Source organism: Hippopotamus amphibius, chromosome 14 (genome assembly GCF_030028045.1).
Source record: "Hippopotamus amphibius kiboko isolate mHipAmp2 chromosome 14, mHipAmp2.hap2, whole genome shotgun sequence".
Classification (NCBI taxonomy): domain Eukaryota; kingdom Metazoa; phylum Chordata; class Mammalia; order Artiodactyla; family Hippopotamidae; genus Hippopotamus; species Hippopotamus amphibius.
Genome location: NC_080199.1, coordinates 17,633,946 through 17,651,181, shown reverse-complemented (window position 1 = coordinate 17,651,181; position 17,236 = coordinate 17,633,946). Strand labels below are relative to the sequence as shown.

General features: G+C 41.5%; 1 protein-coding gene across 2 annotated transcripts in view; it reads right to left on the bottom strand.

The window, feature by feature from the left end:
- ABCC4 (ATP binding cassette subfamily C member 4) overlaps positions 1-17,236 on the bottom strand; it is a 208,385-nt gene that overhangs the window by 128,086 nt on the left and 63,063 nt on the right. For both annotated transcript variants that reach the window (XM_057707595.1, XM_057707594.1), the window contains exons 5-8: positions 6,559-6,648; positions 5,824-5,987; positions 4,562-4,687; positions 3,145-3,394 (exon numbers count right to left, since the gene is read on the bottom strand). In XM_057707595.1, the coding sequence (XP_057563578.1) occupies positions 3,145-3,394; positions 4,562-4,687; positions 5,824-5,987; positions 6,559-6,648 (630 nt within the window). The remainder of the gene's footprint in view (positions 1-3,144; positions 3,395-4,561; positions 4,688-5,823; positions 5,988-6,558; positions 6,649-17,236) is intronic.

Genomic DNA, 17,236 nt, shown 5'->3' with positions numbered 1-17,236 from the left:
CTCTGCCTGGACACCCTGAGTACTAATCCCACCCATCCTTCCAGGTCCATCTCAGATGCTAATCCTCCTGGGAACCAGCTCACGAGGATCCAGGCTGGCACCGCCTTTCCTACCTCTCAATCCCCAGAGGGATATTAAACCAGAAAGAAGGGAGACACTATGTCATTCCTGCACTTACACAGTCCCAGCGCCAACTAAGACCAAGCCTTGCACAGAGTCGGCCCATCGTGGGCATCAGCTAAGAGAAGGAACAGACTGTAGGGCTGGTTCCAACCAGTCCAACCACTGACTGCATGGCTACCTCCTTACACAGTCTGAGCTAACACAGCAACAAGCGAAAGGTTAGACAGCTTGTCTAGACAGAAATTCCAATTATAGCTTAAGCGTGTAAACGACAAAAAACTCAATATTCAGTGTGTGTGTAGAAGAACAGAAATTGGAAAAAAAAAGTATGCCTTAAATGAGGAGTTAAATCTACTGAGCACTTGTCCACTTTGTGAGTGGGGAAAGAAGTCACCATCTTCCAGGGGTTAAATCAGACTCCATACAATGCAACCTTTCAGCTTGGAAAGATGCCAGAAGTGCTGGCTGGATTTTTCTCCAGGACTCAGGCTGATGAAAAAGATGACATTAAATGGCCATTAGAGCCATGACGTGCAGACCCAGAATAGGTCATGCAGGAAAGTATCAACGTTAGAACTGCAGCCAAAAACACTGACTTCCCAGTGGCTGGTGGGGAAAACCTAAGCAGCTTTGTGAACAATATAACGTCAGAGACACCATTTACTGGATGTAAAAGCCACTGGACTTTTACTGCTTTTAAGTTAAGAAGACATTTCTAATCCTACTGCAGTAGCTCAATGCCAAACCTTCAGTCTCCTTTCATAACTAAGAGAAAAATAAAGTGACCATCGCACCCCCTTCAAGGTGGGCAGGGGTGGTGGAATTCCTTCCTAGGGATCCCTCACATGACCTGAGTGGAAATCCTGGGAGATGACCCATCCAGTCTACTGAGTGCCAGGCTGCAGGAGGCAGTGGGGCAGCAGGGCTCAACGCCACACTGTGTGCTCAACTCTATGTGCCCATCACACCTCCAGCCCATCTATGGTCAAACCTCCCCTAGTTCTTCCATTCCTGCTGCCATTCTCATTCTCTAATTGGGCATTAACACACCTAACCGAGAGGCAAGGAAAGGAAGAATCCAAGTTCTTACTCTTCTCCTCCCCTAGTATTCCAGGTGACTTTGCAGCCCCAAAACTCAAAGCAGCCCGCAATCCATCCCTCCTGTGAAGGGGCTTAAAATACTCCTGGGGAGTCAGGATCGCCCCACTTGACATGATGCTGGGCAGTGCAGCACTGGCCGTGCACATAAACGGAAGCCCTAGATCAGCGTGAACGAACGTGCTGGGAGAGGGTCATGGGGCTGCTGGAGGCTCAGCGGCATTTGTTTAAATCAAGGAGAGAAGAGAAGGCAGCCCAGGGGGCCGAAGAGAGTGAGCCAAGCCCCAAAAGTGGGGGTGAATGTGGCAGGTCACAGACACAAGACCTCCTTCCCCCAGCAGAGTGGAGGGTCATATGCTGGGAAACAGAGCTGCCAATGGAGACCAGAGTTTAAAATTTTGATTCTGCAAGTAACATGGAACCTTTGAAGGTCTTCAGAGTTAGACTAGATGATGAAAACACTTAAGGAGATATTCCACATTCCAGAAGGTACTAAAAAGGCAATGTAACCATGGTTTTAAAAGAACAGGCTTTGGGCAGAATCCTAGTTCTGTTATTTATAAGCTATGTGAGGATGAATGAGCTATTTCACCTGTTACAGGAACCTGTTTCCTTATCTGTAAAGTGGGGACAGTAATGTTTATCCCATTCAACTGCTGTCAGGATTAAAGGATATGATGTGAAAAGGCTTCAGGAGCGCCCAGACCACACAGGGAGCCCTGGCAGCAGCGACTGAAGACAGAGGCTGCGGCAGCAGCAGTAACAAAACCCCAGCAACACAACACACGTGTGAAGCCTCCAGCGGGACAGGTTACCGTGTCACTGAGAACATCACTACGGTCCAAGGCTATTCCTAAATGTCCTGTTTCAAGATGTAAAGGCTTCATAAAAGAAACTTTATTGACCTGCATGGACCATCCCTTAGCAATATTGCTAGAAGTCCCCTGTCAGAAAGAATAATAAACTCAGGGGACCAGAACTGACCCCGTATGACTGATCTGTTTTATCAGCAATAGCTTTTTATACTATAGAAGCTTTTATGACAAAACCAAAAAATAAAATAAAAATCATAGCCAAAGCTATCTAACTTCACTAGAGATATATCACTGGCTGTCCATCACTGTGGAGAAGTAGGAACAAAACAAATTAGATTTTTTATAAAGTCCAGACACCCAAGCTCATGCCCAGGCTGGCTCAGAGAGCCAATTTATCTTCATTTTAGACCGATTCGAAAACACACAAATCCTTAAATACACAGGTTCTTATCTTAGTGATGTAAATTATTCACCCCTGGCAATTTATAGACAGTTAGCTTAAAAAAGAGAGAGATTGTGGGTATGGTGGGAATCACAAGTTTGAAGGGAAGAGGACAGCTAGAGAGGATGAAGCAGTAAGTGAAGAGGACAGGGACGCAAAGGCAGATCCAAGATGCATGCTCAGACATCAACAAGCAAAATATCTGTGCAGGAAAGAACCCATTTTTAAACACAGAGACCTAAGTGAAGCTGAGGCCATTCTCCTGCCCAAGGAGCAGGGACCTCAGCAAGTTTTTTCCCTCCCGGCCCAGAGAGGAATCCTAGTCACCCTAGGAGTGTACACAGTTGCCACCTAGTCATCTCAGTTATCACAGGAGATGAAATCTGTTTGTTCCTCCTACTTTCAAATAACTTAATCATCCTGCAGTCCATGACAAGAGCCCTGTACCACTGCTACTTATACTACTGCCCATAAATGAGCAAGGATCTTAAGATATTTATAATGCACTCTATGTCAGAAGGCAGGGTAGTACTTAGATATTTCGGAACGACTGCCAGCTTTGGCACTAAGCAAATTAAATCTCACCTAACTGGAAGACAGTGACACCAAATAAAAGGAAGCATTTTATGTAAAATCCACCTACAACAACAAACTTTCTCAGCAAACCTTGATTCTTCGGATGCTGACGAATGCCTCTGACACCTTCTCGACGGCCGAAGGGAAGAAGAGGGTGACCGTCAATCGCACAGCCCCGTAGAGCGACACCGCCACAAACACACGGCTGGCTGTGATCACATTGCCAAGCAATACATAGGTGGTGAAGGTGACAAAAACAATAATTTTGCTTGCAACAAAAAATGATGCCAAATTCATTCCTCTGAGGTAGGAACTTCTCAGAATCTTGGAAATTTCCTTTCTGGAAAACAGAGTAGGAAATAGGTTTTAAAAGAAGCATTAACATCCAAGATATGAATTCAAGTCCCTGTGTGAGTGGCCCCTTTCTAGGGAGTGGACGCAGGTTAAGATAAACCATCCCTCACGTCATGGAGACACTACACAGTGCACACCCGGGGGTCTGTCCTGACACAAGGACCAACAACCCTGCATCACCACTTCACTCTTCCAACTAAATGGAAACAATGTCACACTTTCAAATATTTTGGGTCAATCAGACTGGATTTGAACATTTATTCAACAAGCATTCATAACCTCAAGTCCTGTGCTAAGCACTTCACTGACGACAGAAAGACACAGCCCGCGCCCTCCAGGAGCTCATGAACTTGTGGGGGAAGAGACGAAACAACCCCAAAATTGTGAGACACCAAGACATTAGACAGAGGAGCCAGCACAGCCCCCACGGAGCACAGAGCAGAGGCGTGTGACTCGGAGCAGTGGAGTCAGGGCAACTCACAGGCACGTGGAACCTGAGAAGATGAGTGGGAGTCAGTCAGGCCTGGCAGAGGCCAGAGAAGAAGGGAGATGGGAGTGTCTTCCCAGCAGAGGGAGGGGCCCCCACAAAGGGGCAATGTGAGAGGTGACAGAGAGCTGCCAGAGAATTCTAAGTACCCTGTGCTGGAGTATAAACACTCATCAGATATTTAAATAAAAGGTGGGAAAATATTCTACAAACATAAAAAAGCCAAAAGAAAAGTCTTTTCATGGCTCTGTTTGGAACGAATGATAGTGATTCATAAAGTTTGGCTGATACAGGTACACCCAGCTTCTACAATCTCTCCATTTGTGCTACATCAACACAAATTATAGTTTTAGTTTGAATGTCATCGTCTGTAAATACTAACATCTTAGAATCACTGCTTATTTGGGATTTACGATATTAAAAAATACTTGAAATTTCATTTCTGTATAAATAAGCAGCATATTTTTTTTTCCTTTAAGAAGATGGTTAACTGAAAAGCAGGTTAAAATTACTCCCCTATTCTACTTAACCCTCCTGCCACATGTGGGGGCATGGAGTGCATAGTATTTAAGTTCACCTTAATGTGAAAACTGGGTAAGACTTCTAAACCATTCAGGAAATATGAGATAAACTATGAAAATATGCTGTGTATGTACAAAAACTTACCTTCTCAAACTGGTGATAAGGTCTGCAAATGACTTTTCCCAAGCATACATTTTTATTATTCTGATGCCAGTTATAACTTCATTCATGGTCCTGATCCTGATGTCTGTGAAAGCTGCGGTCTTACTCCTAAGGGGACAGACATGAGAGATGAGCCTTAGTGAGCACAGCCCGGCTTTCCTTATCAGCAGCAATGGCACAGCCAGAGACCAGGGATCAAATGATACCCTACAGCCCTTTTGTGCTGACAACACAGGCAGGTCCTACTCAAAGCACAAAAGGAGAAAAAGGCCTGAATTAGGAAGCCAATCCTTAAGCCCAATTCAAGGAGTAACTTGCAGAACTTGCAGTATCAGCTAATGAAGACCTGAAATGAGTCAGATATAAACCATCCACTCAGTGGTCAATGGTCAATGGTCAATGGTCAGGTAGGGAAGGCAGAAAAACACCTGAATCTAACAGGAAGACAGTGGCTGTTCTGTAATAAAATAGGATTAAGGTGCTGGGAGCAGAAAAGATGGGGCTGTGAATTCCCCTGGGAAAGGAGACCAAGAAAAGATTCAGAGACCTGGTAGCATTGGAACAGGCCTTGAAGGATAAGGAACATGTCTCCACAGCCAAGAGAGGAAACGAAATTCCAAGAGAGAAATACCAGACAAAAAGGTACACACACAAAAAAAAACTTCAATGCGCTTCAAATAGCACATCTCCATCACCTGACAACCTGGACAACGACCCACCTCCAACCCTCTGGGACCTGCTTCAGGTCTAAGTCATCACCAGTAGGCCCTTCCTCACCAGCAACTTATCACATAGGCTGCTGGGAAGGTGGGGCTTTATCAACACAGATTTAAGCTCGATCTTGCCCTTGGGGTGCTTATAAAAATATGCAAACATATACACACCTGAAAACAGCTCTGATACAAGCATAACAAAAATATATTCATCTGGAATTAAGCCTATAAGATTACTACTATTTAATAATGCGTAAATAACATTATTTAAGATACATTCTGCTTCTTCAGGACACTCTACTTATTCAGGTAGAGTGCCACGAGGAGCCAGTGAATGCTGTCACCTTTCCTGCTTCAAGATCAAACTTCAGCTTACGCCTGGAGCCGCCACTGGCTAAGCCTGAAGGGTCTACAACACACACAAAGAGACCAGAAAAGGCGTTTTTGGTTTTGGTTTTGAACAAAACCATCACAGATGGTGGATGCTACATATTGCATATTAGCAATTTTTTAAACCTGTGTTTCTCTTACCGGAGTGATGAAAACAACTTCCCAATGCAGCTTTGTAAAGGCAGAAGAATGATTAGAACAGCCATCCCGGCAAGACACGATATTCCTATTTCCATCCAGAGCAGGGCAGTCACTGCAATAGCCTGCAGTGGCCCTGCCCACAGAAAGTGCAAGAATATCGTTACCTTAAAAGAAAAAAACAAAGCCTTCTTAGGACTGTATAAAAACAAAACCAATAAGGACACAATTTAGAAACAATCTCCAGTCAAAGAACAGACAGGAACCTAAACAGAAATGATCACAGTGGGTTTTAAATCTGCTAAAGCAGAAATCAAGTATCCACCCCAGATGGCGCTGTTCCAAGGGAGCACAGGGTCAGCTTCAGGGATGTCCAAGAAGTGGACCAGCAGCACTGGGAAGATATTTATTTTGTCTACCCCACAGATGAGCTCAGGGCTTCCTCAAACTTCCTCAAATTCTGTCTGCCCCAGAATTTAGCCCCTGTCAGGAAGAGCTGGGCAAAAACACTGCTGCCTATTTATGATTAGAAAAACAAAACTCTCATCTACAGGATGATGCACATTATTACATCTAATTTGCACACAGAAGAAATGAGAGTTGGATAAAGTGACCCCCTGTCTTATGTCTCCTCAAAAGAATCCTGGCCAATGCCAAACACAGGCACCTGGCATCCCAATAAGCTAAACCCAGTAAGAAGGACAGGAAATGGAAGAGGATCCCTCAGGGGCAGCTTACCTGATCAAACTTGTTCACATCGTTGGACAGCAGGTTGACTATCTGGCCCGTGGTGGTCTTGCCCATGGCCACGTTGCTCAGGCGAAGTGCCTGAAATAAGAGAAAGAAACAGAGAATTGGATTCCTGCAGTGATACAAAGTCACTCTCAGAACATAGCAAAACAGAGCACGGGGTCTTGAGTGGTATCAGGATGAACAGGATGACCCCTGACAGCACGGCTCTAGGGACCCAGTTTATCCTCTTCAATGTGGCGACAGTTATGCCCCACAAGGACAGAAAATGGAGGCAGAAGCAAAATCTCACCCCCCCTGCCCTTTTTTTTTTTGGATGAATCTGCACATGACCAAAATATAAAGGGATGTAGCTTCATACTTAGGAGCCAACTAAAGTAAAAAGGAATCTGCCTTAAGGAAAGAAATTGGGAGACTTAGGCTATAAATCTAGAATCAATCATTAATTTTGTGTGTGACATCATTTCAGCACTGTGGTCTCAGTTTCCTCATTCTTTAAACAGAAATAATTCATCACCATGCATAAGATCATAGGGTTTATGTGAGAGGTGAACAGCAGATATTATCTACTCTGTGGAGGATACCAGATGCTCATGGAGAAACACTGACTGATGAGTCACGTCTTCTTGTCTTTGGAGATGGGACAAGATATATACTAACATCTGTAATTCAGGTGTGATGTGAACAGTAAACACAGTGGCACAGGGAACTGGAGACGGTTTCTACCAAGTTACACTGTGGCGAGGGCGGAGTACAGGATAAACTGTAGGAAAAGAAAGGAAGGGCACCATGGGTGAGAGGACCCCATGCAGAGACTGCAGGGAGGGAAGATGCAAAATCTAGCTAGAAAGGTGGCCTGGGAAATAGCTAAAGACTTTGGAAGGCAACACAGAACGGTGAATGTTTTTTCACATTAGAGAAACTCGACTTAGGAAAATTACATGAAAGAAGCGATTGGCCAGAAGATTTTCAGAAGAAAGGAGAATCAGGGGCCAGTGAAACAGTCCAGGCGAGAGGTAACCAGAACTGTGCAGTAGGGATGTGTGAACAGAAGCAAAGCGCCACTGAAAACACTTTGAAAGGTACAAAACACTTTGCAAATATGAGGGAGGGAGGGAGAGAGGGAGGGAAATACCACTACAGGAAAGAAATAAACCATATCGTGCCTTAATTACTAAAAGCTATCTTGAAAATATTTTTAAAGCCAACTTTACATAAAACTACGTTACCATATTAGCTAGCACCAAGATGTATTCTATGAATGTCATTACTTTGAATTAAGAATTAATGTTTAACATTCCTAGATTATGTTTTGTGTTTGATATCATTTGTAAAAAGTGTTTATTTTCAGAGTTTCTTTAAATTTAAAATAAAGCTCATATTTAAAATGTCAAAAAAAAAAAAATGTTAATCCCTCATGCAGAAAATACATGTTTTAAAGAAGAAGCTAGTTGATCCCTAATTTTAACAACTAAAAGGCAGAATGGTGTACCAAACTCTGAGTTTATAGTGATCATCCAAAAAAAACCCAAACCAAAACAAAAAACAAACAAAAACAAAACCAAAAATATGAAGACAACTGCACCTTATTGGAATTGATGGGCCAAAAGGCTGGTTCTGGAACAAAAGTTAACATGAGTCAACTATAACACTGCAGCCAACAAAGAAATCAAGGAACTTTCAAAAGAAAATCAGTCATATTCCACACAGGATGAAAAAAAAAGCAGAACGTGAAGTGACAGTAATATTATTAATGAGGAAGGCACAGCTTATAAGCCAACTGCCAGATTTCTGTTTCCAACCATGAAAGAGTAATTGGTACCAGACTTGCCCTCCATTGTAAAACTATAAAGTTGGACAAAATACATGAAGCAGCTGTTTTCAGGCACTGAACGACACGTAGTGCTGGACTGTGACCCTAGAGGAGAGGAAAGCCCCATGACTGGCCTGTCTTTCTGCCTGGGGGTGTCTTCTGCCCAAGCAGAACTAAAGTTTTACTGAACTGAAGAGGAAAAGATGGTTGTTTTAAGTTGCAGAAAAGGCTGCAATTTGGGCAGAAATAGCAGAGGGTAGACCCAGAAGATCTTGTGGGGATTTACCAAAGGGACCTTGCCAGAACTTCACAGTCTGTGAGAAGGGTCAGACTCCATGAGGCCTCTGTGAGTTCACACAATGCCAGGAGACTAGTTTCTGGCCCAAATAGAAGAAAGAATTCTTCCAAAGCACCTTAGACATTCTCCCTAGCTGCCAGGAAGGCCATGCCTTACACTTTAGAGTAAGAGCCATGCACATGGGACTAAGTTCAGAATGGAAATAACTGCCCCAGATAAGACAAGACAAACAGAAAGATAGAAAGAACAAATGAACCAATCCTAACAGGACCAATCTACCAGGAATTCCCTATTAGAACAAAACCCAATACCCTTTAATGCAGACTTCCTATAATGCAGACTTCATAACATCCAACATAATAAGACAATTATTAGACCTGCAAAGAAGCAAGAAAATCTGACCGATAATCAAGAGGGAAAAAAATACAAGCATTAGAGATGATCCAGATTTTGGAATTAGTAGACAAGAACTATTAAAACACTATTAAAAATATGTTCAAGGAATTAAAGGAAAATATGGTTATAACAAGTGAATGGATAGGCAATTTTTTTTTTGGCCATGCCACATGGCTTGGTGGAATCTTAGTTCCCTGACCAGGGATCAAACCCACACCCCCTGCATTGGAAGCATGGAATCTTTTTTTTTTTTCCTATTTTTTTAAAGAACTTTTATTGAGATATAATTGACATACAATAAACTGCATATATTTAAAATGTACAATTTGATATATTTTTTCTCATTAGTAATGTATATATGGCAATCCCAAACTCCCAACAATCTCCCAATTCATCCCCTGCCCCACCCCCCACTTTCCCCACTTGGCGTCCATATGTTTGTTCTCTACATCTGTGTCTCTATTTCTGCCTTGCAAACCGGTTGATTTGTACCATCTTTCTATATCCCACATATACGTGTTACTATATGATATTTGTTTTCTTCTTTCTGACTCACTTCACTCTGTATGACAGTCTCTAGGTCCATCCATGTCTCTACAAATGTCCCAATTTTGTTCCTTTTTACGGCTAATATTCCATTGTATATATGTACCACATCTTCTTTATCCATTCATCTGTTGATGGACATTTAGGTTGGGAAGCACAGAATCTTAACCATTGGACCACCAGGGAATTCCCTGGATAGGTAATTTCAGAAGCAAGATAGACACCATCAGAAAGAACCAACTGGAAATTCTAGAAGTAAAAGGTACAATATGAAAAATTCACTAGATAACTTTAATAGCAGATAATTTCCATTGCTCTATACCCAGATTCAGTAAGCCTTTCTTTTAGTTTACATTCTGAAGAACAAAAAAACAGAGCAAGAGCAAGACTGATTGAAGAAAGCCTAAGGGTTCAATGGGACCATATAAGCAATGAAACACACATGTAATTAGAGTCCTCAGAGAAGATGACAGGGACTTCCCTGGTGGCTCAGTGGTTAAGAATCCACCTGCCAATGCAAGCGACACAGGTTCAATTCATGGGCCAGGAAGATCCCACAAGCCATTGAGCAACTAAGCCTGTGTGCCACAACTACTGAAGCCCGAGCACCTAGAGCCCATGCTCCGCAATGAGAAGCCATCGCAACGAGAGGCCTGTGTACAACAAAGAGTAGCCCCCACTCACCACAACTAGAGAAAGCCCACACACAGCAATGAAGATCCAATGCAACCAAAAATAAATTAATTAAATAAAATAAAAGAAGATGACAAAATAGGGAAGAAAAAAATTTGAAGGAATAATGGCTGAAATTTTTCCAAGTTTGTTAGAAAATATTAATTTACATATCTAAGAATCTTTGCAAACCCCAAAAAGGATCAGAGCAAAGAGACCTATGCTTGGGCACATCACAGTCAAAATGCTGAAAACAAGAAAGTGACAGAAAGTCTTGATAGCAGCCCATGAAAAACAACACATTACATACAGAGGAACAACAATACAACTAACAAACAGCTGACTTATCAGACTCTACAGAGACAAGAAGACAGTGGCCCCATCAGAATAAAAGAAAAAAGTCTATTAACTATGTGTGGTGATGGACTTTAACTAGGCTTAATATGGTGATCATTTCACTACACATAAACATACATATACATACGCACAGAAACATAGACACACACATTTCACTATACACACACATTTCACTATACACACACACAAATATTGAATCATTATGCTGAACACCTGAAACTAATATGCTATATATCGATTATATCTCACTTGAAAAGGAGGAGGATACAGAGGAACATTTATAGAGTGCTGAAAGGAAAGAATAACTGTCAACCCCAAACGCCATAACCAACAAAACATCCTTCAAATGATGAAGGTGAAATCAAGTCTCAGAGACTTTATCACCACCCAACCTGATCTTTAAGAAGCTATAAAGGATATTCTTCAAGCTAAAGGGAAACGGTACCAGATGGAAATTCAGACGTACAAAAATAAAGAGAAACCAAAATGGTAAGCACATGGGTAAATGTAAGAGATCGTATTATTCCTTTCCATTTCTTTGAAAACCAAATGGCTGCTTAAAGCAAAAAATGGTAACACTGCATTAGGATGTTACTCCTGTATGTTTCTTACATTTTGTGTAAAGTAATGCAATATTAACATGCAAAAAAAGACTGTATAATCATTAAAGCAAGATGAAAAATACAAAAGAGATACTGGTAAAAATCCATTATTCCAATTAAAATGGAATAATAGGGACCTCCCTGGCAGTCCAGTGGTTAACACTCTGCATTTGCACCACAGGGGGCGCGAGTTCGATCCCTGGTTGAGTAAGATTCTGCATGCTGCACAGCCCAGCCAAAAAAACAAAAACAAAAACAAAAAAACAACTTACTGACTGAATTAAGTCAGGAATGGAACCCAAAAAAAAAAAAAAAAAAAAAAAGGCAGATGAAACAAATAGAAAATGAGTAAACAGTAAGGTAAAAGGCTTAAACCGCATCATAGCAATATTTACACTACAGGCAAAGACTAACACTCCAATTAAAAGGCAGACCCAGCTTGCTGTCCATGTGAGATACACTTTAAAGTAAAAGGACATAGGAAGATATGGCATGGAAACTGAAGGCACAAGAAACCAGGTGAAGCTATACTATCATCAGACAACGCTGATTTTGACACCAGGAATTAAACTACCGGAGATTAAGAAGGACATTTCATAATGATACGGTAGTCAGCTCACCACTTCTAAATGTGTGGATCTAATTACTGAGCTGCAACATATATGAGACAACAAGAGAAATATGGAGAAACATCAGAAAACCCCACAATCATAGCAGGAGATTTCAACATTCTTCTTCCCAGTAAATGTAACCAGCAGACTCCCCGCCTCCAAAAAACAATCAGTTAAGGATACAGAAGATGTGAGTAACAAGTAACAAACTTAATCTAACTGACATTTATGGAGCCAACAATTATAAGACCTTTTTTTTTTTCAAGTACACATTGTAAATTCACCAAGACCATATGCTGGGGCCATAAAACAAATCTCAATAAGTTTCTAAATATAAAAATGTTACACAGAATGTTCTCTGATGAAAAGAATTAAACTAGAAATCAATAATATACATCTTATATAAAAGGCCCAACTATTTGGAAATTAACATATTTCTAAATAACCATGGGGCAAACAAACAAAACATCACAAGGGAATTAAGAAATGTGGGTAATCAATTACACACACACTGTCCTCAAGAGCTATCAGCTAGCTGAGTGCACAGATGTGTCATATTCACTTGTCATAACGATCATAAAACAGCTACCATTTATTCAGCACAGATGACAAGCCCAACACTGAATAGAAAACAACCTTACAAAGTAAGAATATGTTCCTATTTTACACGTAAGAAAATAAGCTGAAAGTATTCATGCCTGACAAACAATGGGCATTCAGTATTTTTGTTTTCGTTTTCACCGAAACAAAGTTACAACTTGTGAAGGAGCAATGTTGCTTGCCATATTAGTAAACAAAGGATGTTGCAGCCATCAAGCCACCACATTACTGCCGCTCCCCTGAGGGAACTCAGGAGGGAAACAGAATGCTGGTCATGAAGCCGTCAACTGCTGCAGCCACCCCGATGTGCACCCTTAGGAATCTAAGCATGAGAAAGCACAGGACACTGGCCCAGATAGCCGAGGTGCACATCAAAGCAACAATTTCAATGAGCCCAGACTTGCATCTTCCCATACATAGAAAAGCGCTAATTGAACTTGAGAAGTCTGGTTTTCTTCAATTAACAGTAATGTTTTGATGTTTTGACTACTCCCAGTCCTTGCTGCAAAACCCCTGTGTATCATGGCTCCTCCACACCCCCCCGCCCCCACTCTTCAGAGCTGTCCCTCAGAGTGATCTGAGAGTCCTATCTCCAGGGCTTGAGGTCCTCATAAAGTCCACTAAATAAAAGATAACTTATAGGTTTTGCATTCTTTTTTTGGTCCACACTGAAAAAAGCTCCTCATTAATGTTGAAAATTTAAGTTCAGTTCTAATAAAGTGCATATGCTATAGTTAAAAACAGGTCACAACCAGTGTAGAGAAAAACAACACACAAATTAATGCTAATGTTTTGGTTCTATATTTCCTTTAAGTAGACATGTTACAAAGGGATACTATTTGGTTAAATTTGTCTTCCTTGTGAAAGCAAAATAGTTCCACCATGAGAACAATAAAAGGCAAACAAAGGACCTGGACTCAAATTTGCACCATATATGTCAGACCCTAAATTTGTAAGTTAATTAATAAGTTATTAATCTTTAATAAATCAAGAACATCTAAATATCGATAAGCATTATAAAAGCCTACCAATTTTTTTAAAGGGCAAAGAACATGTACAGGAAACTCACTACAAAAAACACAAAAGGCTAATGAAAATTTGCAAATACTCAAAAAAAAAATCAAAATATGACATCCAAGTTCGGCAAGGGTGTAGGTCCATCTTATTTCACTAAAGAGAATGTAGGGGCTTCCTAGCTGGTACAGTGTTTAAGAATCTGCCTGCCAATGCAGGGGACACGGGTTCAATCCCTGCTCCAGGAAGATCCCACATGCCGTGCAACAACTAAGCCTGTGCGCCACAACTATTGAGCCTGAGCTTTAGAGCCTGTGAGCCACAACTGTTGAGCCCATGTGCTGCAACTACTGAAGCCCACGCGCCTAGAGCCCATGCCCTGCAACAAGAGAAGCCACAGCAATGAGGAGCCCCAGCTTGCTGCAACTAGAGAAAGCCCGCGTGCGGCAACAAAGACCCAACACAGCCAATAAATAAAGAAATAAATTTAAAAAAAAGAGAATGTAAACAGTTTAACTAAATAAGGAAATTTGGCATATCAAAAGGCTTCAAATATATACACCCTGAGAAATTAAGTATGTCTCCAAAGGTTTAGCTCTAATCAGGTTCACTGCACTGCTGTTTGTTAATACATAAAAAATGGAAAACAATCTAAATATCTAATTACTGATTATGCTAGAATCTACATGGCCATTAAGAACAATACTGTGAATTGTGGAGGGCAAATTCCATCCAAGCAGAGATCCCCTCCCCGGCCCCAAATGGTTCCTACAGGGCGGGGGGCGGGGGGGAGGGGTTGAAATTACATGTGGGCTCATAAGAGAACTCTATAACCTAGACCAAAACATAAATTTTGTTCAGCTTTAAAAAAAAAAATGCAAGAAATATTAGTCACTCATTTGAAAAATAAGCAGTGTCTCCTTTCTCAATTATTTTAAATCAGTTACACACGAAACCCAAAACCCAGGTGTGGACACATAAATACCACCATCAAAGGAACAGAGGAGAAAAGAATGTTCTTTCCACAGAATTGAGTTTTCCAGACTGGTGAAAAGTATTATTTTAATAGAAACGCTCCCCAAACCCTTCTCCAATAGTCCTTTAAAACAGAAGATGCAAACTATAGTTTACCATCCTCAAGATGAAGATTCTTCCTCATCAACACGACTCTCATCCAATGCCAATACCCCTCCATGTGTAGACGCTCCTCCCTCCCACAGAATGCTCCAAATGGCCATGCTTTTTGGGTTTTTCATACACTGTGATTCTATCTTGTCCCTTGCCATCAGGCTACCCCTTCAACAACCTCACCATCACCTGCTGCTGTTTCTAAACTAGGATATGGCTTCGTAATATTTTAAGTGAGTCAGAGTAAACAGGCTCTGAATGAGAACCTAAAGGACTTTCAGAATAGAAAACAGGCACTGTGTCATTTATTTTGCATTTTTGGCTTACATCCTGGTTCACGACCCTATCCCCCAAAGGGTTGAGCTTGTCAGTTAATGCAGTTTCTAGGTACACTGGGTATCACTCCAACAGGCAACTAAGGTGAGAGTACGTTTAGCTCACCTGAAGCAGAACATTACTGTGTTTTTTCCATATTGTTGCCCAGAGGTGCTTAGTAATGCTGTCACACCTACTTTCATGATAGCATAACCTAAAGCCATCAATCTGCTTTGAGTGGAGGTGCCAGAAACTACCTAATAGCTTCCATGCTCACAAACATAATGGGTGACCTCTATAAAACTTATCAGAGTCCCTCTATAGGGTTCTGTAGAAAACAACTGATGGAAGGAAATGAAAAATAAAGTCAATACAAGATCAACCACCTGCTGCTCTCTCACCTGACAACTCAGTTGCTTTTTTGTTGTTGGCCTGATTTTCCATGGCTGGTATGCAAGCCAGCACAGCTACTCAGAAGCTCTCTGCAAGTTTTGAAGGATGTGACATTTACCTCCTGAAAGTACCATTAGCTTTTATTTAAATGCTGCTGGCCACCTTTTCCCATTATATCACAGGACCTAGTGGAGTCGCCAGAATGCCATGTGTACAGAGCTGACGTCCCTGAGCATGAGGGTCATGATGTGGAGCCCAAGGACCACAGGGGTGGGAGCCTGTGATATCTGAGGTCAGGCTAACACGGTGAACTCCTCAGGAGGAGTTTCTGCACACTCTCTGACCTCACTGCCCTCTGGGGGCCATGAGTCTCTGAGGCAGTACCCTGAGAACCGCCCCCCGCCCCGGGCCCTAGAGCTCCTGCAAGATGAAGGCAAGAGCATGGCCAGGCCCCCATTCTGACAACTGCCACACAGAGCGCCCAAAATTTTGCAGTGACCACAGGACATGCTAAACACTACTCCCCACTGTGGGGGCCTGAAAGTGCCGCAGGTCCTTGGGAACATCACAGAAAATGTGAAACAATGAACTAAAAATAGGTGTTTACACAAGTGATGGGGTGGTCAACATTTACTGTTTTAGAAAAACAACTACAACTTAATAAAGTCTATATGATATCAATGCAAGGAATATATACGGCAATTTCACGGACATATGTTCAAAGTGAGGTCACATGCCCAGATAATGGCCGAAAGACCCTTCATCTTCAGACCCATCCACCACCAATTGCTTTGCTTTAAAGAGAAGCCCTGTCTGACTGATTTACCAAGCAACAGAGGCGAACAGAGAAATGAACCACATAGAACAGTTGTGGCAAAGGTGAGCTAGTAGGAGAACAGGAAGAAGGAAAACCATGGAGAGGGTGGAAACCCTCATGACAAGGAGAGAAAGCAGATCCAAGAACATGCACAAATACACATTTTAGGGTTCAGCAAGACAAGATAGTCTTAATGAGAATACAAATCAATTATGCCCCCCAAAAAAGGGGAGGAAAAATGACTTCTATCAACATTTTTTAAATATATGCCATGTGATGGGTTCAACCCCTGGCTGGGGAACTAAGATCCCGCAAGCCACACAGCCCAGCCAAAGGAAAAAAAAAAGTGTCATGTTACCCTACTTCTAAAACAAACAAAAAAACAAACCAAAAAACCAAAAGTGTTTATAACCTAGCTTCTCAAAAATGGCATGCTCAGTCTTATGAATTTATACATGAGGTCATATGCTAAGTCTTTTATAGCAACTACACTGAGAACCATCTCCTCTATAAAGAATTTTCCAATTATTTTGCTTATCATTTGTCTCATTCTTTCAGACCAAGAGAATACAAGAGGAAAACAATAAAGCCACTCTAAATGTACCCAGGGTACACAATTATACTGAGAATTTGTAAAAATGAGAATATTTTACAAGGGCGATTTTCCTGTTTCCTAACATTTTATATTTATCAAAGTAGCAAATCTAAAGTAAACAACAGTGCACACCTTTATAATATCCCCAAACCAGTTACATTACCCCTTCCATCTTGGAAGCTTTCAGAAAATGAAGAAATCTGTGCAGCATAAAAGGGAAAAAATGACAAAAGTAAGAGATGCTGCCTAAATAACGATTTATTCACAACACAGTTTTACAACTGAACATACCAAGAGCAATGATGCCTTGATTTCTCTTGTCAATGCATATAAAGGAATTAGGATGATGAAACTAGTGGCAGGGCGAGAATAAAGACGCAGACGGAGAGAACGGACTTGAGGACACGGGGGAAGGGGAAGCTGGGACGAAGTGAGAGACTAGCATTGACATATACACACTACCAAATGTAAAATGGATGGCTAGTGGGAAGCTGCTGCATAGCACAGGG